The sequence below is a fragment of the Salvelinus namaycush genome, chromosome 20 (genome assembly GCF_016432855.1).
Source record: "Salvelinus namaycush isolate Seneca chromosome 20, SaNama_1.0, whole genome shotgun sequence".
Lineage (NCBI taxonomy): Eukaryota > Metazoa > Chordata > Actinopteri > Salmoniformes > Salmonidae > Salvelinus > Salvelinus namaycush.
Genome location: NC_052326.1, coordinates 16,629,130 through 16,650,594, shown reverse-complemented (window position 1 = coordinate 16,650,594; position 21,465 = coordinate 16,629,130). Strand labels below are relative to the sequence as shown.

Below are 21,465 nucleotides of genomic sequence, written 5' to 3'. Positions count from 1 at the left end.
TAGAGAACTTGGCAAGTACATCCAACTGGCCTCACAACCACAGACCAAGTGTAACCACGCCAGCCCAGGACCGCCCCATCCAGCTTCTTCACCAGCCCGATCGCCTGAGGGGGAGTGCTGAAGAGTATTTCTGTCTGTAATAAACCCCTTTTGTGGGGAAATACTCCTTCTGATTGGGTGGACCTACACCTTCCCAGGCCCATCCAGGGCTGTGCTCCTGCCCAGTCATGTGAAATCCATAGATTAGCCCCTAATGAATTTATTTAAATTGACTGATTTCCTTCTATGAACTGTAACTCAGTAGAATCTTTCAAATTGTTGCATGTTGGGTTTATAGTTTTGTTCAGTATATAATCAATAGTATAGTCTTGGGAATACATTTGACAGTTTTAGTTTTGCATAGGGGCACTCTGTATTTCTATTCTTCGGTCTACTGCTCGTACAGAAATGTCAAAATTGGTCACTTTCAAAGGAGGACACATGACAGAACCATCAAAATCTGAAAAATGTTGAATAACTATCTTTAACCAATACCAGACAAATATAACAATAATCAGAAACCATTTCCTCTCTTCCACATCAATCAACACACCGCAATATCAAGACAATGAGGTCTACATTTTTCAATCTGTTCCCTTTCTCTTCAGTCAGTCAATGTTTCTGTCCCACTCAGTTGGTCCTGGGTTTCTTATTGGCTCCCTGCAGCCACTGTTGGAGAGGCCCTGCAGTCTTCAGCTGCTTCTCAGGCCTGGTCTCTCTTGTGTGCCCCTCCTGTTTGACTTCCCCAGTGTCTGACTCTTTCCTCTTGGGGTGCGTGCTGCTCTTCAGCCAGCCCATCATCATCTTACTGCTGGCTGAAGGCTTGGGCTCCTGGGGAAGGTGACGAGGGGGTAAGTGGAGGCAGGGAGGAACAAGTAGTATTGTATGGAGCCAATTATAGATTTTCTCTTTAGGTTTTAAATCTAGATTTTTAGTAAATATGTGAAGTGTTCAGTCTGGGACCACCTTTCTAATGATCATGAGATATTCAATGATTGGAACATCAGACATCTCAAATATGGGTACATAGTGAGGTCAAGCTGTTGTACCTTAGCTTGAGGATCCACTGGCTGCAGGCACTCAGGGGAGTTGTTTCGAGAGTTGTTGACAAATGAGGAGACAGGGTGAAAGGTCAGTGTATTTTTGGACTGAAGCAATTTAAGGGCATCTAATGACTTGACCTCACCAAAATCCAGCCATCTTCTGACCTCCTCCTCTCCATCGAGAATCGCTGGCATCCTGTATGTCAATCACAATCATTGGTAATTCTATATCATACACAAACTCTCATATACACAGAACATACTCAATTTACTCAAAGAGAGAGTAATGCTTGAGACTGAGGCCCTTACCGGTCATGGATGCCTTGAAGATTAGGGGATGCATCCACAGTGATCACAGTGTAGGTGTAGAGGGGATCTCCACCACTAGGGGGAGTCCAGCAGTCAAACAGTCCTGCAATGGTCAGCAACCGCCATCCTCTCCACTCATGGTCTCCTTTGTCCTCCTACACAAGACAGACACACAAACAGGCAAGGTATATATGGTCAAAAGGCAATGCTCACATTATTTAAGTACTGCAGACTAAAAACAGAGAAAGATCACAAATGGGTCTGAATGGAGTCAAAAAGGGTGTTTTTGAGGGGGGGAAAAGGGGAAGAGGATGGGGGATATCATCAGTGTAATCAGACTCAAGCATCTTACTCTGAATGTTGTCAGTTTTCTGTGTTTGCTCAGTGATGCATGGTCCATGTGTGTCAGCAGCTCACCTCTTTCTGGTCTACAGAGCCTTCCTCAGAACTGCATGTCTGTGGATCCTCCTGGTCCTCTGTTTTCACATGAACAGGTCCTTGAGTCTGGGGGAAATAGATGAAGAAGGGCTGCTTGTCTTTCAACTGCCTCCTCCATTCATAAAAGCCATCAGCCAGGATGACACAGCGCTGTCCTTTCAACATCGGATCCTGAAATGAAGTAGTACACAAACATTCACTAATACACATGGAAACCGTTTGAGGATGCATGCTGTCCCTGTTGACAATGAGTTATGTGCATTTCATGTGGAGATTAATCAAACTCACTCCACACCTTGTAGGACTTCTTCTCTAGCAGGCTCTCACAGCGACAGTTGTTGGTGCTATACTGCATCTTGTTTGGGTCATTCTCCCTGAACCAGGCAGGCACCAGGCCCCAACGCATCACTGCCAGCACACATTCATCCACTGGGGCATTCTGAGAGAAAAGGGTTGGATGGGGACCACCTGGTTAATACACAAATCTTTTCCTCCAGGCAAGGCGCAAATGACACCCCCCAAAAGAAACATCCAGCCCTCCTGGCCAGGATCAGTTGATCTGCTTCAGTTGCACAACTATACTTACCTTAACAAAATGTCTTTGGGACAACAAGACTGGGCTCAAAGACTGGGGGCTCTTGTTGTAGGAAGGTCGGTACTTATCAGAATCTCCGTCTTTCCACCTTGGCTGTCGACGCTGCCCTCCTCGGTCTCTGTACTGGGAGGCGCGGCTGACTTCATCTGCCGCCAGGGTGCATGCAGTCCTCCCGCACATCCTCAGCCCAGTAGTCCCAGTACAGTCTGATGAAATAACAACATGCAGTCATGAAATGCATGCATTGGGTTTGCCAGTAGATACCGACCCTACCATTACGCTTGTTTACACTGAACTGAACTGGGGTCGGAACGCAATCATGGTAACATTATCTCGCCAGTGCGAGATATGGGTCAGAAAATGTATCTCAATGCAGGGATGAGATATACTCCAAATTTGACCAATTTCCACAATTTTATTTAACTAGGCAAGTCACAACGATACATCGAGAAGATTTAAAAACTGCTCATTTTTGCTAGCTAGCAGTAGCCACCGCAGCCATTATGGAATGGCAGTGTCAGCCAATCAGTTCTTTTGTTGTTCAACGCAACATTCCATAATGGCTGCTGTGGCTATTGCTAGCTAGTATGAGGACGGAATGGGCAGTTTCCCAGGAAAACTAGCAGTATATCAATCTCGATAGAGCAGTGTGGATAGAGGTACAATTTACAGTACAGTGACATCCCAGGTACGTTTTCCAACCAATATCTTGTGCTGGCTCTGTCTTAATGTATCCATGATTGCTTTCTGAACCTAGCCAGCAGATCCGACCTGCTTGCTTACAGATGCACTAGGGTCGAACAGGCTTCATGTATAGGTTAAGACACCGCAGAGCTGGCTCGAGATGTGGCTCGGAAAATGTACCTTAATCCAGGGATGATAAATGTGTTATACTCCGAATTGTACTATTAACACAGCTGTGACACAGGTAAGATTGAACGACTGCTTGAAAACAGCAGTCGTTCAATCTTCTCGGTTTAACAGTTGGGTTAATGTAACAATTCATAGTACAACACATTTCTTACCCCTGGATTGTGGTACGTTTTCCAAGCCATATCTTGCGCAGGCTCCACAGTGTCTTAAATCTTAGGGATAGGCGTCCCGTCAACGGGACAGTTGTAAATCATTTAGCGCCGTGTGTCACGATCGCAGATTTTAGAGAAACAACAAATGTCGGTACATACAAGTCTTATATCAGCTGAAAGCCTAAATTCTTGTTAATATAACTGCACTGTCCAATTTACAGTAGCTATTACTGCGGGAAAAAATGCCATGCTATTGTTTGAGGAGAGCTCCTAACAACAAAACACTCTTTCACCACGATAGGTTTGATAAATTCACCTCTGAAGGTGAAATGTGTACTTACATTCTGAAATCTTGCTCTGATTTATCATCCAAAGGGTCCCAGAGATAACATGAAGTGTCGTTTAGTTAGATAAAAATAATTTTACATATCCTAAAAAAGGTCCATATAGCACGCACGATCGATTTTGTATTTCCACTCGTTCTCTTTGCAAAGAAAGGAATCTGTGAAAACCTAACCCTAAACATATTTCAACCAGTCAAATAACATTCATATTTATTCCTCAGAGATCCTAGAACGTAACCAGACTTCACTATATCATTAGGAGTGTAGTATATCCTATAGGACACCACATTTGGTCAGAGAGCGACGCCTTCATGGCACGCAGATGACGTGGGCGGTCTTCACTTGATTGACTGTCACTTTGTCAAATAAGCACCAATCGGGGTCAAACAAAGCTAGCTAGATAGCCAATAAGCTGGGCTTTACGGGAGTATGAAACCCAGTATATGTTGCAAAATGTTGCTGCTAACCTTGTGCGACAGCAAGCCTTTTTCTTTTGGACAAAAATTCTAAGAATATGGAGAGTTATGAAAACTGGGTGTTTTGCAAATGTTGAACTTATAATATGGCTACTAATACTGGAAAAGCTAAATCAAAGTCCAAGTATACAGATTTGACGATATTCTTGCAGAAAAATGTAATGTGAATGTAAATGTCTCCTTCACGATTTGCCCAAATGTACCTGGGTGACTTAATGTCATGTAGTTTGCTCATAGTTATCTGTCTGAAACTTTGCATATACACTGCTGCCATCTTGTGGACACCATCGGAATTACAACCAGAGTGATGGCTAAATCTGAGACCTTGCTGTTGCATTTCAAAGATGGTGGTAGAAAGAAAAAATATATATATTATTTGTATTTTCTTCTACCAGATCTATTGTGTTATATTCTCCTATATTAATTTACATTTCCTTTCCTTTCAAATAGTATTTCCTTTCAAATAGTACCAAGAATATGCATATCCTTGCTTCAGGGTCTGCGCTACAGGCAGTTAGATTTATGTCATTTTAGGCTAATTTTTGGGGAAAAAGGGGGTTATTCCTATTTAGCTTAATGTCCACCAGATACATCAAACTCTTCACGCTCCGGCGGAAGTTATTCATTGTTAATGGAGCAGTCTGCAATGCTACATTTGGGATGCCATAGTTCTGTGTACCGCATGCATTCAATTTTTTCAACTCGTGAGTTGCATTTCCGTGCAGTGGTACAAATGGAAGTTCATTATGAGTGTCCCATGGCAGGGGTTGCACCATACGGAGGCCAAATTATGATGACAATTGTGTAGTTAGAGAGGAGAAGATACTAGCTGAATGACTGGAAAGTAATCTCTGGTAAGAATGACAAAGAATATTCATCATTACTATACTTGGGTAGCCAACAGAACGCAGTACAGAATTAATACACACAGCACTTTTCAGTGCGTAATTTAGCATGCCATCCCGCAGAGCAAGTGATTTGAAATCAGTACTCTATATGGGAACAACCAGTTCAATTTGTTGATGTTGCTAGAGATGAGTGGAAAGAATAGAAACAAACTAGATTCATTGTTGTAACATGCCATTGTGCGCACCAGTCTGTTGGTAGCTCTGCCATCTTATGAAACAATTAGGTCAATAGGCGAATAATAAATGGTATTCTCTATGCTGCAAACCGTTCTGCAACCTTGCAAAGGTCATGAAGTACAGAAAATGTGGGCTAGACATTTGGCAAAATGCATGTATCTGGTGGACATATGGCATTAATCTACACAGGAAGGCTGTCAGACCCTAGTACAGCTGTAAGCAAGTGGGTTGGATCTGCTGGCTAGTTCCGACCCCAATGATAGTGCAGCTCAGTGTAAACAAGTGTAACAGTAGGTTCGGTATCTTCTGGCAAGCATTCGGTATATTCTGGAAAGCATTGGGTATGCGAACTGACAAACTAAACATTTTCCAAGGTGACTCAAGAAGCATTAGCTAATAGCTAGCTATATCGATCTACCAGTAACGTGAACTAGCTCTGTTAGCTTAGCTTGCTAGCTACCAAGTAAACCGTGCAACTTTATTTTCGGCTAACTGCCTAGGAAGCCACGGTTCAACTTCAGATAGCTGACAAATCTTTCGATAAAAATGGGAGAACCAAATATTAGTATTTACATAGTGGTGATTTACCGTTGTGAAACTTCTGTTGTTTAGGACTGGACTTCGTCTCGACTTGCCAGTCACTGCAGCATAAGTCAGAGGGCGCGTTCAGATGGTTATTCTTCTTCTGATATCGTGGCGGTACGCAAACAAACGTTGTGCATGTCGCTACCTACTGTGATGGAATGTACGATCAATCATGATCTGCCCATATATTTTCCTTCTTTAACATTGTACAGCTACATGTCCCATTATTTGGCATTTAAAACACCGCAATGGGGATGGGACAAATTATCTGACATTTAACTAAGGAATCTTTACTTTTCCAGGCAAAACCTTCTAACCTCAGCAGCACTGATAAACTTTCACTTATTTGACCCTCTTTCCTACTGATCAATCTTTTGGCCCCAATGACTCTTCCTCCGTTCACATTTTCTTTAATATAATCTATGGACATATATATTGGGACCCCAGTGATGACTCCCCTCAAACTAGAATAAGCACCTGGGACATGGCTTTTAATATTCTTCCAATGAATAATTAAGCATTTTCAGAATCTTCTCTTGCTGACCCTGGCTACCACAAAATATGAACAATCTACCATTTCCAATGAACCGAGCTAATTTGACTTCACCCACCTCTTTCTCTACAGCATTGGTTAGTCAGATGGGGTGTAAATGAGGACCTGTGGTCTCAAACAAGATCACCACTTTCCATTCCAACACATTACTCTTGCTTCCTACCTTGATCCTCTATATGCCTTCTTTACTATACACTCTACTGCTTTCTGTATCATGATCTCTCTTCTGTCTTTCCACTACCGACCATTCCGGTACTTGACCCTCATCTTCCCACTTCATACCATCAGAACCAACACTCATATTGTTTCCATTCCAGCACAGCTGTTGCTTCTCCAACCTTCTCTCCATTTCATCCCAACCAGTTGAGTTGGTTAAACGTTTTGCAACGTTATGTAGTGTGAAAGTAAATTGCACATCACATTGATATTCCCTCACAACCCTTTTCCTGATATTTATTTTTTCACACATTACGTTTTAGTTTTTCCATACTAGAGATACACTATAAACGTTAAATAAAATGTAAACAAAATCAACAGAACTTGGAAAATGCCAGTGGAAAACAATACTAGTTAGTCTCAGAAAACAAATGCCAGTAATGTACACAGAGTACCACATGCAATCATCATAAGCTCCTCTGGTGAGGATGTTCAAACAGTGAATACAGTGCACTGAAAGTTTAGTTAACATACTCAAACAAGAATACACAAATTATCAAAAGAAAAAAATGCATGCCTCCATTTTCAACAACTATGACAATCATGCTACATCATTGCAGGTATTCACTATACTTCCATTGGATAGTTATATAGAGTAAGAAAACGTGATAAAATGCTTATGGCCACTAGAGCATGGAAGCATATGATCAGACACACACATATACAACAGTATATACTCATTGGCAGACTGAAACTACCCCTTCCCACACCCACCCTAAATGATTGCCCCTCTACCCATCCAGCAGCTTGAGGATGCTGTCTCTTTCCTTCAGTGCTTTCCATGCCTGATCCTTCTCCTTCTTTGTCGGTGTGCGTTTCTTCTGCCTGGCAGCCATAATGCGACGGAAGCCCTCCATGACCTCATTATCAGACACCCGGACCCTCTGCCGCAACTCCTGCTTCCGCATCTCCTCCTTTGCCAGGCTGTAAGGAGGACGGTGAAGGGACGGTTAGAGTCAACTATGAGGCGTGTTGTGAATAATAGCCAAATCCAGTACTAGTTTTTGATGAGTGTTCAGGTACTGCACATGTGATGTGGATGAGGTGAAGCAATTGGGCCTTCTATAAGTGCAACTCATTATCATCAACGTAAGAACATCCCTCCTTTTAGGTCTTAAACTAGGGGTGTCAAAAGTGCCTGCTGGTTTTGGGTATTTTCCTTTCAATTAAGACCTAGACAACCAGGTGAGGTGAGTTCTTTACTAATTTGTGACCTTAATTCATCAATCAAGTCCAAGGGAGGAGTGAAAACCCGCAGACACTCGGCCCTCTGTGGAATGAGTTTGACATGTGTCTTAAACAAAGTCATCAGACAGTTCTTTAGGACCTTAAATCAACCTTATTGCTCATGTACATTTTACATTTCTCCCCTGCACTTTTCTCTCGTGCTCTCACCGGAGTAACTCCTGCTTACGGGATCTGTTGTGGGCACTCAGGGCTTTGAGTTCAGCCTGTCTCTTGTGGAGCTCAGCGAGCACCTCATCCTCGGAGTCTCCGCCTGCTCCGGGTCGCTCCTCAGAATCCAGCAGCCCCTGAGACATCAGCTCCTCCTTAATCCGTGCCTCGAGAGAGCGCGTGTGAGGAACACTAGGAAAGAGGGAGAGTGGGAAAGTCAGTGGAAAGAAAGATCTAGTTGACTGATTGGTAAGTGACAGTCGCAGAAGAAGCAATCAGTGATTGGAATATATTGGTGTAATCTACAAAGCCTTTGTTGCTATTTAGCATTTTCCTTCAGGGTATCTGTAGAGTGTATCCTACAAGTTTATAACGGGGTGATGTTAGTTTATGGAGAATATGCCTTTACCTAAAAGCTTTGCCCTGGCTGCGAGGTGAGGTCCCAGCCCCCTCGTTCCCTCCATCCTTCCCAGATATGTCAGGGATTGGAGAATCCTCCATAGGTGATATGATATTCTCCTGCAAGAAAGAAACAATACTTAAAGAATTTCAGCTCTACAGTTTAATTATAAAGTATTCAAATCAACTAGTTATTTGCAGGGATGTGTTTAAGTCATTTAGAATTGTATGCGTAAACAACAAAGCCTGAAATATGCGACCTCGACAAGAGCCTGAAGGAGCCGCTGTGTAAGAGGACCAAAGGGACAACCATCATCTGGTGGGTCGTGCTGGGACTCTGACTTTTTTAGCAGGGCATCCACATCTAAGAGAATAAAATCCCCCTTGTGTCAGACATAATTACACATTATTTTTTTCAGTGTTGATGCTAGAGGAAGACAAACACTACTCATTTGTGAAGGCTCATCCACTCAATACATGCTGTATGTCGTTATCCCCATCTCCTAGCGTGCCCTCACCTTTTGCGTCTAGTTCAGACAGTGGTCCCATGAGGCTTTTCTTCTTGTCGTTGGCTCGAGCCCCTTCCCGCTGTTCCTCCAGCAGATCCTCCTGAGCCCATCGCTGAGAGTAGTGTTTCCCCAATGCCGGAATCTACACAATATAATCAATACAATATTATTTATCTATGTTCTCTCTTGGGGCAATGTGTAACAGAGGATGAGTCACATAATACCTTCTATCAGATAGGCTAGTAGTGCTTGGGACCTGAGAGGCCAGCTACTATAAGTTTTGTCATGTTATGCTAATTGCATTAAGGGGTAGGATTCAATATTGTACCTTGTAGTATTCAGCCTCATCATCCGGGGGCTTCAGGAGTTCTTCCAGAACCCGGATTTCTTCATTCGTGATGTCAGCACAGTATGGCTCTACTGATGCCCAAAATCTGGAAAACACAAGACACAAATACACTGGACAATTTTGCATGTGGGACAATGAAAAACAAAACACAGCCAAACACTGTCAGTGACATTAGAGCAGTGTTTCCCAACCCTGGTCCTCGAGTACCACCTACAGTACACACTTTTATTGTAACCCTGGACAAGCACACCTAATTCAACTTGTCAACTAATCATCAAGCCATGAATGAGCCGGTTTCCCAAAAACATCTTAAGGCGATGGGTTCAAGAAGATGGCAGACAATGGAAAAAGGAAGAAACAAACATCATGAATAAATATGGAGTGGGAGATTGTACAAACCATCTGAAGGATTGTTGAAGGAGAAGATGGTGGACAAGAGAAAGAGAAGAAAAGTGAAATATGTCCTGAGTGAATATGGAATGGAGGATCGGACAGAACCTCTAGAAGAGCTACAGAAGGATTTGAACACGACAAGAGTGAGGGTGAATCAATTGCGGTGGCAGGTGTAGTGATGACAGCTGAGAATGAGTTGAGTAGAGGGAAGCGGGGTGGTAGGGAAGGTTGGCGACAAGTTTAAAAAGGGATATATGCTCTAGTAGCTCGGAGATGGAACCTGAAGTACCCGTGGTGGAGACTGCTGAGTTCGGGCCTCGTTCCAAGGATGTAAAGGATGATTTTGGTCCAGTGGGAGTGAGATTGGTGGAGAGTGGATCCTTGCAGTTTGGCTGAAGAGTGGAAGACCGCGATAAAGGAAACTGGAACAAAAAAGGACTAAAGTTGTTCATGAGTGTAGGTTTTTGGTTGGAGTAGGGTTCACTAACAATGATGCTTTTTTCGGAGATCCGTTTGAAGTATCAAGGATGGTAAGGGATGCATTGGGAAAGGTGGAGTCGGTCAGAAGGACCAGAAGTGGTTTTGTTTTGATTTATTTTGTGTCGAAAGAGCAGAAGGAAAAGGCATTAAGGATCGACAAACTATCGACTTATGAAGTGGAGAGTTTTGATTTTTGTAGCAGAGCACCTTTAAAAGTTGTCATCTCTGGCGTCGTATTGGATGTGGAGGCCTTGTGGCTTACGAGGAGCATACCAGGAGTAGTTGGAACACGCCGGCTGAACCGTGCAGTGGATGGGGATTAAAGAAGAAAGCCTTTCAGTATTATTAATGTTTGACTAAGAGGATCTCCCTTCAAATGTGAAGATGGTATATGTTAGATATGCGGTGAGAGCTTTTGTGTCCAAGCTGTTGTTTTGCTGGAATTGCGAAAGGTATGGACATGTATCAAGTGTGTGTCGAAGGAATGTTGTTGAAGAATCTGAGGGTGTACGATGTTATTGTGATGGCAACCATCTTCCAAATTCCCCGGAGTGCCTGGTTAGGGTAAAGGAGTATGAAGTGACAAGGGTCAGGGCTATTCAGCAGGTCTCCTACACGGAGGCACGTGAAATCGTTGAAGGAGCGAAGGGAGCTGAAGATATAGCGGTGGATGCTCCGCAGACTGTGGAGATTCAGTGTTGTTCAACAGTTGAGGGAAACTGATATGCTGATTGTGAAGAAGGTAGATGTATGGTGTTTATCGGGCATTTGATTAATTGTACTGCATAAATTAACAAAAAGTCCAAGAAACTGCGGCTGAAAGGTTTTGGGGTTCCAGGATTTCACTGCTGAAACGTTGCAAAGAATACTGTCCAACTATGCTCTTCCTTTTCAGGCCCCAGAGCCTGTAGGGTTGGGCTTTGGCAGTTGAATCTGAATAAAGGTGTACATTGTGTCTTGTTTATTTTGTTCAGTTTTATTTTGTTAATTATTTGGGCTGACATACAGCCAAAACAGTAGGTGGCGGCAATACACCAATAGGTGTAGTTTGCCATAACACTTTAAAGAAGAAGAAGCAGCCCTCAATGAGCTGTGTTTGTCCAGGGCTACAACAAAAATGTCTACTGTTGAGGATATTTGAGGACCAGGGTTGTGAAACACTGCCTTAGAGCACTGTTTGTGTGAGATGTGATTGTCACCGACCTGTTGGGGGCATCATTCTTAGGATTACGGGGAATGTCCTGTGGATCCTCACTTAACTCGTACTCCTGGACTTTGGGCTGCAGATTTTTGGATTTAGGTCGTCCAGGACCAGGCCCAGGCCCGTGACTGCCCTTTCCATCGAGTTTCTGCTTCTTCGGTTTGTGACGTGATGAGGCTGAGAGGTCTGCGTCCTTTCCCAGCTTCAAAAAGCGCTTGTCCCCTTTCTTATCCTGCCAGTCTGTGAGGATCTGAGAAAAATAGGTACCAGTCACCAACAAAACGTAATTATCAAATAAGGATGACACAAGTATCACTTGTAGTGCCAGAAACACTATGGCAGCAAAATATCTTGCCTGTCCAACATTACAGATGGAGGTGTAGCAGCAGCAGGTAGAGTGAGGCAACTCAGGCTGTCCAATGACATAAAAGCTGCTCAATTGTTTAATGACAACATTTGAGATGTGCTCACTGACTCCTGCCTTACCTGCCTCTGTTCTTCTAGAGCTCTGAGACGGCGGCTAGCAGAGGACAGGAGAGTCTCCAGCTCCAGCTGCAGTGTGTCCAGCTCCTCAATACCGATGCCATCGTCCTCTGAGCGCCCAAGCACGGCAGTGTAGCGGGGGCACACCTTGACATGCTCTACTGGCTTAAAGTCATAGTACTTTAGAGGCGGGCAGTCCTTCAACTCACTCATCTTGATGGTTAGAGTGGGCTATGTCTGTGGAGGAGAGATCAAGTGCACCATTGGTCATACAAAAATTAACAGACATCATGAGACAAAGTCAATTAACTCTCTCTCTCTCTCTCACACACACACACACACACACACACACACACACACACACACACACACACACTTGATTCAACTATTAAAGTCAGGGCTGGTTGAATCAGGTGGGTGGCACTGCGCTGGAACTAAAGTCTGCACATCCTGTGGGTACCCTCAGAACCAGGAGTGGCAGGATTAGAAGAAAACTAATCTGTCCATAAAGCAGCCTTGGACCACTGCTCTGGAAAGGCTCCTCATATTGTTTTCAAGAACGGGGAACAACGTGGGTGATTTCCATTGAAGATAACGTGAACATGAACGTTAGCTAGCTTGCTGGCTTTAGCACAGTATGCGCTGAATGACCGGTGCGTCGGAAACTAAACTGACCATTCACAATATCAATCAGAACCCCCAATGCAGCTGGACAAGACAGTGGTTTGATTACAAATGCACCATGTAAATCTAATGTAAATTGGCTTAATTTTGAATATTAACACAACAATATTTAACTTACCTCTGACCCGTAGACTGGCATCCATCATTGACTGAACCATCTACGGAAGAAGGGGGGTAAAAATATTCAGGAACAGAGATTTGTGTTCAATTTTGAAAACTTGTAAATCGTTTTTCTGAGTGTTAAATGATCTTCAATTGTTACTAATATTTTTGTTTCACTAATAACCAAGTAAAGAATAAAGAATGTCAGATACACTAAATTGTAGAATGGTATCTCCGGTATAAACATATATTTAAAAAAAAAAATAATAATCATATATGGGGATGTGTATTTACCGTAATGAGAATCAAACGAATATTAAGGATCTAAATATTTGTATTTGTCACTCATGTTTATGAAGTTCTATGTGTAATAATACAATAGTTCTTAATACAATTATTATTAAAAAAATATCACTTGGCCTAAATTCTTATTTTATTTAACACAGTGAGGCCCAACAAATGGATGCGCCCAAAGACGTTTAGAGCTCAGAAAGATGGTCGCAGCGACCAAAAGGTGTCCACTAGTTACCGCAGCCACAAAGTCAAAATTGTCTATAGTAAAATTCATGAAAACATACATTTGCTGTTTGGTTATAATTTAAGGTTAGGATTAGTCATAAAGTTAGCAGTGTGGTTAGATTTAAAATCAGATTTTAAGAAGAGACATTTTAGAAAAAGGCGGGGTTTATGACTTTGTGGCGGTGGTAACTAGTGACGACCAGACCGAAATCCAATGAAAACGCTCTGTCAAAGATTATCTATTATATTGACAAAATGGTCGATTGACCGCTCAAACAATAGAAATACAGGCCAAAGGCGGCTGGCAGCCAGCAGATCTGCCCCGCACCATTAGACCTCATCATTCAGATTATTCAAATTCAATCATGAAGTGTTTAGAGAGTGATTAGAAGGACAATAGAGCGCTGAGTACCAAGCCATTAGTGAGGGCCATAGACTACACATCCACGCCACTAATTTGCACAGTTTTGGATGGAATTACCATGAACAACTGAATGCGGTCATGATTTGTGACTGCTGGTGTGGCGGTAATACGGTCACTGCAACAGCCCTATGATCATTGGATGTTATTAGGTAACATGTTTATTGTTAGCATAAGTGCTTCTTGTGATACTATGTAATACATGGTTATTAGATACAGTCCTTTGCTCCAGTTATATTCATTAGCATTCCTTAATGCATAGTTTATCCCATTCTATTGCACTCTGCACATACCTATGCAGTATATGTATCTCCTGTATAGCATATTCATTATCTATCTGTCTCTGTACCTTTACAGAACTATCGTCATGCACATCCCCATGCACATCTTCATCAGTGTGTGTAAATAAAGTTCCCTGTGTGTGTCAACTCTTGGACTGCCTTATTCCCCTCTAACCGGGGGTGGTGTCAGTGAGTCACAAACCAGTAGAATACATAGACCCTGTTTTCTCTCTTTTCATTGTCTCGCCGGATTTGTGACTTTGCTGACACCACTACAGTATGGCGGCCCACAGAGACCACACAAGATACTTTCCACACTGCCCACCTGCGGTCCAGTGGAGTATGGCTCTGGGGTATCCAGTGGACTACAACCATGTGGATTATACCTCCTCTCTGGAGCCATTGGGAGCCCTACGCCTGCTGACCGTGCAGCATGAACCCTATGGCCCCTCTTCTCCACCTGTGGGATATTACTCAGGAAGAACAGGAAGCACGTATGGTTCGTTTGGAGCAGTTCAGCAGAAGGACGCCGCTTCAGCAGCCTCAGCAATGTTACCGACTACGACTGACTGCAGGGTGTGAGTATTCTGCCTCGTCGGCCCCGGCATGGCTGCAACTGAGACCGGGCATGGACACGTCATGCCCTCAGCCGCGACTAGTCATCTGGAGCTGCCTGCTATAGAGACTGAGCCCACACCAGATGTCATTTTCGATCCCCCCCTCACCGGTTTAGCCTTGACATGGGCCCATCACGGGACACAGCAACAGCCCTGGGTCCTGTTCGGGGTATCCAGGATGACCCTGACTAGCATGCACAGGACTCAACCCCCGACGTGACTGTGGGGGATACACCATACTTAATCTGGGGTGACCACCCAGACCTTGCCCCCCAGTGTCCTGTCCCAGGGGCACTACCTATTTCTGCACCTGGGGTCAGAGCTGGTCCACCATCTGCCCTGGACTCACCAACACTGCCTCCTGATCTTGCCTTGACTGTGGATCTACTGCCGGGGCCTGCTCCGGGGCTTCACCTAGGCCCTCCTCTGGTTCCTGCACTGGGGACTTGCCAGCCTCAGTTGGGGAACCGTTGCCGTTGTGCCTGCTCTCCTCTGCATGGGTACAGCCCTCCTCTGTGGGGGATCCATTGCCGCGCCTGCTCTCCGCTGCTGGGGCATTGAGGAGTTTACCACATCAGTCACCGGCTAAATGAATAAGTACATTGACGACATCATCCTCACAGTGACGGTCAATACATATCCAACCAGAAGCCATGGGTTACAGGCAACTTCCACACTGAGCTAAAGACTAAAGCTGTCGCTTTCTAGGAGCGGGACACTAATCGCGATGCTTATAGTAAATCCCACTACGACCTCCAATGAGCCATGAAACAGGAAAAATTTCAATACAGGGCTAAGGTCGAATCCTACTACGCCGGCTCTGACACGCATCGGATGTGGCAGGGCTTACAAACTATCATGAATTACAAAGGGGAACTTAGCCGTGAGCTTCCCAGTGACGTGAGCCTACCAGACGAGCTAAATACCTTCTATGCTCGCTTCAAAGCAAGCAACACTGAACCATGCAAGAGAACACCAGCTGTTACGGATGACTGTATGATCTCGCTCTCCGTAGCCGATGGGAGTAAGACCTTAAAACAGGTTAACATTCACAAGGTCGCAGGCCAGATGGATTGCCAGGAAGCGTACTCAAAGCATGCGCTGACCAGCTGGCAAGTGTCTTCACTCCTTTGGGTACGTTCAGTACGCATTATTTAACGTCGCCGTGACTCAGTCTGTAATACCTACTTTTTTCAAGCAAACCGCCATAGTCCCTGTGCCCAAGAACTCCAGGGTAACCTGTCTAAATGACTATCGCCCCGTTGCACACACATCTGCAGCTGTAACTTATACGCAGGGAGTTAGAAAGCAGGTGCAGAAGGTGAGTTTAATAATAATAAACATGAATAAAATACAAAACAGGAGAAGCGTACTGAACGTAACCAAAACCAATACTTCCTGAAGACTAAGTCTTACTAAGGGCTATATGAAGGGAGAGTAATCAGGGTGGTGATCAACTCCAGGTGTGTGCAATGATGGTTGCCAGGTGTGCGCAATGTGGGTTGCCAGGATCGGTGGGTAGTAAACCAGCAATGTCGAGCACCGGAGGGAGGGAGCAGGCGCAGGCGTGACAGTAGTCATGAAATGCTTTGAAAGGCTGTCCATGGCTCACATCAACACCATCATCCCAGACACCCTGGGCCCACTCCAGTTCAAATACCGCCCTAACAGATCCACAGATGACACTATCTCTATTGCACTCCACACTGCCCTTTCCCACCTGGACAAAAGGAACACCTACATGAGAATGCTGTTCATTGACTACAGCTCAGCGTTCAACACCATTGTGCCCTCCAAGCTCATCACTAAGCTAAGGACCCTGGGATTTAACACCTCCCCTGCAACTGGTCCTGGATTTCCTGATGGGCCGCCCCCAGGTGGTGAGTGTAGGCAACACTACATCTGCCATGCTGACCCCCAACATGGGTCCCCTCAGGGGGGTGTGCTTACTCCCCTCCTATACTCGACTGCGTGGCAGCGCACAACTCCAACCCCATCATTAAGTTTGCTGACGACACGCGTTGGTAGGCCTGATCACCGACGAAGATGAGACAGCCTACAGGGAGGACAACAACCCTTCCCTCAACGTCAGCAAGACAAAGGAGCTGATCGTGGACTACAGGAAACGGAGGGCTAAGCACACCTCCATCCACATCGACTGGGCTGTTGTGGAGCAGGTCAAGAGCTTTCTAGCCTATAGGCTATGGATCATTTGATTGAGACCATTCTAAATAGCCTGTTTTATAATTAGTTGCTTATTAGGCTATAAAATTATGTGTGCCCGATGCCACCCCTCATCTTTGATTCTCTGAGCCCACACCAGTCATTTTCAATCCCCCCTCCACTGCTGGAGAGTCTGGGGGAAACACGCAGTAGTGAGCCTATGTTGCCCAGCACTTGATATTGCACGCCCAGCAGAGAATCAAAGATGAGGGGTGGCATCGGGTACACATCGTTTTATAGCTTAATAAGCAACTAATTATAAAACAGTAAGAAATATTGAAATGTCATCAATTACATGACTAGATTTAAAAATACTAAACCCTCCCCTTGACTGAAATTGCCCCATTTTCCTCCAGGTAACCATTCTGTAAATTCCAATCCATCCCTTACTGTTATCTATTGCGTTACTATTTTCTTACTTTTTAACTCTGAATTGTTGCGAAAGGGCCCGTAAGTAAGCATTTCACGGTAAAGTCTACACTTGTTGAATTCTGCGCATGTGATAAATACAATTTGATTTGAAGTATGTTTTCCGAGCCATATCTCCAGTGGTGTAAAGTATTTAAATAAAAATACTTAAGTACTACTTAAGTAGTTTTTTTAGGTATCTGTACTTTACTATTTATATTTTTGACTACTTTTACTTTTACTTCACTGCATTCCTAAAGAAATAATGTACTTTTTACTCCATACATTTTTCCTGACACCCAAAAGTATTTGTTACATTTTCAATGCTTAGCAGGACAGGAAAGTTTTAAATAAAAAAAATAGGCGGAAGTTATACAAATATATAAAATTGTGCCATCTGATCTTATTATTATAAGCAATTTGAAATTATTTATACTTTTACTTTTGATACTTTTGATATTCTACTTTTAGACTTTTACTCAAGTAGTATTTTTCTGGGGGACTTTCACTTTTACTTGAGTCATTTTCTATGAAGGTATCTTTACTTTTACTCAAGTATAACAATTGGGTACTTTTTCCACCACTGCGTATCTCGTGCCTGCTCCGTTGTCTTAATATACACAGAAATGCTGTCTGATCCTAGTGCAGCTGTAAGTATGCGGGTCGGATCTGCTGGCTAGGAAGGTGGGAAGAGGCCAGATCAGGTTGGAACATTCTAGCTAGCCAATGATCTTTTGTAGAAAACATATCAATAAACTCGTAACAACCTAAGCATTATGAAAGTTCTATTCGATCAAATATGCCTCACCTATAAAAATAAAAAAACTCCTCACTTCGTCTGCTTAATGACAGATTTTGGGCGGAGTCGACCCTCTCGCTTTGCCTCTTCTTCTCTGGCCCTGTTCGCTGTGATATAAGGAGTGTAACATTTGCGGAAGAGATGTTGAATGCAGGCGTGGCACTATAACTTCCGCCTTCAAACCCAGAACAACAGAGAAATGGTGAGTGACTTTAATCATAAATACCGATGCAAATCTCTGTTTTCAAATTCCTAGGTTAAACCATCTTTATTCTGGTGGCTTGATAGTTGCACAGATTAATGTGGGCGGGACGGTGCGCTCTAAAAAGCTTGTTATCAAGCCAGTTGGACTTGTATACTTGTCTGATCCGATCCCTTGGATTATATTACATCTAGAACGCGCTAACACCACCACAACATTCATTGATTGTTCAATACTATGCAAATGACCAAGGAGGCTAAATATGCTTGTAGTAACATGGTACTTCCTCTCTAGAGGTCTGGACAGCAGTCTGTCTGAGACGTAAAGCCTCAGTTGTGTGTCCTGAGAATGGGGGTGGAAAAAGGTTTCTGGAAGATTGTCGTGATCATTGATCTGTAATAGTAGTGTTTCAAAGTTAATGTCGTCAACCCCTCCCTCAGACAGCGACACTACGCCCATACCTGAATGCTGTGCGTGCCACACTGCAGGCCGCCCTCTGCCTGGAGAACTTCTCCTCTCAGGTGGTGGAACGCCACAACAAGCCAGAGGTGGAGGTCAGGTGAGTGAGCTCTCTCGTGCTCTCTTCTCATAATGATATCATTAGTGTTATTTGTGACACATTGTCTTTTGTCATTACAGGAGTAGTAAAGAGCTCTTACTACAGCCTGTGGTAATCAGCCGCAATGACAAGGAGAAGGTCCTAATCGAGGGCTCCATCAATTCTGTGCGAGTCAGCATTGCTGTGAAGCAGGTCAGGGGTTATGACCCTCCTTTTCGCTTTCAATGTCACCCTTCCATTATCTTGATGTTGTGTGTTTGTTTTAAGTAAGTAAAGTCTCTCATACACTGAGTGTAAAAACAAACAAACAAAAAAAAAACTTTAAGAGCACCTGCTCTTTCTATGACAGACTGACCAGGTGAATCTTGGTGAAAGCTGTGATCCCTTATTGATGTTACTTGTTAAATCCACTTCAATCAGTGTAGATGAAGGGGAGGAGACAGGTTATATATATATATATATTGTAGCTTTAAGACAATTGAGACATGGATTGTGTATCTGTGCCATTCAGAGGATGAATGGGCAAGACGAAAGATTTAAATGCCCTTGAACGGGGTATGGTAGTAGGTGCCAGGCGCACCAGTTTCTGTCAAGAACTGCAACACTGCTGTGTTTTTCACACTCAACAGTTTCCTGTGTTAATCAAGACTTGACACAACTGTGGGAAACATTGGAGTCAACATGGGCCAGCATCCCTGTGGAACACTTTTGACACCTTGTAGAGTCCATGCCCCAACAAATTGAGGCTGTTCTGAGGGGGACTCAATATTAGGAATGTTTTGTACACTAAGTGTAGATTTTAAATGCCTTCGTCTGCCAATAAAAAAAAAAAAAAAAAGTGTGTTCAAGGGAAATGCTTACTGGTGCTCTTATTGGCTCCATCAGGCTGATGAGATTGAGAAGATCCTGTGCCACAAGTTCATGCGCTTCATGATGATGAGAGCAGAGAACTTCTTCATTCTCAGGAGGAAATCCGTTGAGGTGAGAGAGGAGTCAAGAAAACAGGATACGATCCAGTTGGTGTTAGTATTGCTTCGGATGTTCTAAGACGTCTCTCTTCCTCCATCCTGTCATCTAGGGCTATGACATTAGTTTCCTCATCACCAACTTCCACACAGAGCAGATGTACAAGCACAAGCTAGTGGACTTTGTCATCACCTTCATGGAGGAGATTGACAAGGAGATCAGCGAGATGAAGCTGTCTGTCAATGCCCGTGCCCGTATCGTTGCGGAGGAGTTCCTCAAGAATGTAAGACTGCTATGTTTTTAGAAGAAAATCTAGATTATAATGCATTTATAGAAACGTGGTCAAATCAATGGGAATAATGAAACAATTATGTTTGTCAATGGCTTCTGTTGCAGTTCTGAGGCGGCGTCATCGCATCCCTCTCACTGATCACATGACTTGGCCATGACCATGGATCTGTGAAAGGGCAGGCTCAAGGGCCCGATAGCAGGAAGAGTGGCGACGCGTACTGTGAGTGAACAACCAATCCGTGGCGAAGACTATAGAAAAGTGACCATTCCAGTGTGGGTGTGGCACCCAACTGCGTCTCCCAAGTATGTACTGTACTCATAAATATTGATGACTGTATATAATTAAATGTTTCATTTTCTGCCTCTTAGAGCAAATCTCAAAACCAAGGCGGGTCCTTAAAAGTATTAACCAGGTTGATATTCATGACGGGGACAATGAGAATGTGTTGCAACTGAAACAGCCTGTATTGTTTTTATACATTCTTTATGTACTCGTTTGTTCATTTTTTAATATTTTTTTTCATTCTCCTTTTTGTTACAAAATATTAACCTGTTCAGTACGCTCATCATGGAGAGAGGAAAAACAAGATGTATGTTTACATTTTAGTACAAGACGCATCACAGATTTATTAAGCTGTCATAAGATACGAAATTATAATAATGAATGACCTATTCAAATAAAACTCATGACGGCTTGTTTGTACTTTTGAGTAATGGTGCTTGTGTGTGTCCCATAAATTCTCTCCTTTTTGTCCACATCCTCAGTCATGAGGTTGAGTGTGCATACCATTTGATATGCACGTTATCTATTTCTATTTCTATGGCACTAGCTGTGTTGGTTGAGACTCTAGTCTCTGCTAAGATCAGCTGTTTCTGTTAGTAAAGGTCTCTGTTATTTCAGTTGTGAGAAAGGGGAAGTGAATGTGTTTGCTGGCCCTAATATGAGTGAGTCAGATCTTGCATGCGTCCTGGTCGAGTGGGCCTCTAGCTCAGACTGTGGTTGGATTATTTATGTTGAAGGTGATTTCCCTTCTTTCGTAAGCCTAAAACTGCAAACGTGTATTGCATTATAGCCAATTATTCTCTTAAGTTTATTTTCATAACACTTTGTTCCAGCATATTCATTCAACACTAGTGATCTTTGGTAAGTTGTATGCAATTATGTGCTTGGGTGATTGAGAAATCCACATTTCCAGAAAAAGAAATGTTAACTGTGAGGTCAATTGTAATAGATGTCCTCTATGAATCTGAGGCATCTGTATAAAAATACCACAACATCTTTATTGAAGCTGTAAAAGGAGGATTCTTGACATTTTGAAAACAATGAGCAAACATTTGGATCCAATAGCAGCCTACATAAGCACCAACAATTGGATTTGCCCACATATCTGCACCTGCTGATTGTGTAGCCAAACAATAGAAATATACTGAACAAAATATAAATGGAACATGTAAAGTATTGGTTTCATGAGCTGA

The 21,465-nt window shown here is 43.4% G+C and overlaps 3 protein-coding genes across 4 annotated transcripts; 1 reads left to right on the top strand and 2 right to left on the bottom strand.

The window, feature by feature from the left end:
• Window positions 1-315: 315 nt before the first annotated feature.
• Window positions 316-6,059, bottom strand: hmces (5-hydroxymethylcytosine binding, ES cell specific). Its single transcript, XM_039016784.1, has 7 exons — window positions 5,943-6,059; window positions 2,416-2,630; window positions 2,125-2,268; window positions 1,809-2,000; window positions 1,392-1,546; window positions 1,089-1,278; window positions 316-870 (listed from the first exon to the last, which is right to left on the bottom strand). Exons 2-7 carry the CDS (start codon window positions 2,602-2,604, stop codon window positions 670-672), a joined length of 1,071 nt encoding a protein of 356 aa, XP_038872712.1. The 5' UTR covers window positions 2,605-2,630; window positions 5,943-6,059; the 3' UTR covers window positions 316-669.
• Window positions 6,060-6,923: 864 nt separating this feature from the next.
• Window positions 6,924-18,090, bottom strand: LOC120065086 (transcriptional adapter 3). Of its 2 annotated transcripts, XM_039015799.1 has the most exons (10): window positions 17,981-18,090; window positions 12,720-12,759; window positions 11,921-12,154; window positions 11,437-11,684; window positions 9,340-9,445; window positions 9,021-9,153; window positions 8,763-8,866; window positions 8,513-8,622; window positions 8,104-8,295; window positions 6,924-7,632 (listed from the first exon to the last, which is right to left on the bottom strand). In XM_039015799.1, exons 3-10 carry the CDS (start codon window positions 12,128-12,130, stop codon window positions 7,440-7,442), a joined length of 1,296 nt encoding a protein of 431 aa, XP_038871727.1. In that variant the 5' UTR covers window positions 12,131-12,154; window positions 12,720-12,759; window positions 17,981-18,090; the 3' UTR covers window positions 6,924-7,439. The 2 variants fall into 2 exon arrangements, with proteins under 2 accessions (XP_038871727.1, XP_038871728.1); XM_039015800.1 differs by lacking the exon at window positions 17,981-18,090 and having other exon boundaries at window positions 12,720-12,844.
• LOC120065087 (actin-related protein 2/3 complex subunit 4-like) lies at window positions 17,984-20,699 on the top strand. The gene is made up of 6 exons (XM_039015802.1): window positions 17,984-18,173; window positions 18,614-18,732; window positions 18,813-18,924; window positions 19,618-19,713; window positions 19,811-19,981; window positions 20,095-20,699. Exons 1-6 carry the CDS (start codon window positions 18,120-18,122, stop codon window positions 20,098-20,100), a joined length of 558 nt encoding a protein of 185 aa, XP_038871730.1. The 5' UTR covers window positions 17,984-18,119; the 3' UTR covers window positions 20,101-20,699.
• The last annotated feature ends 766 nt before the right edge of the window (window positions 20,700-21,465 follow it).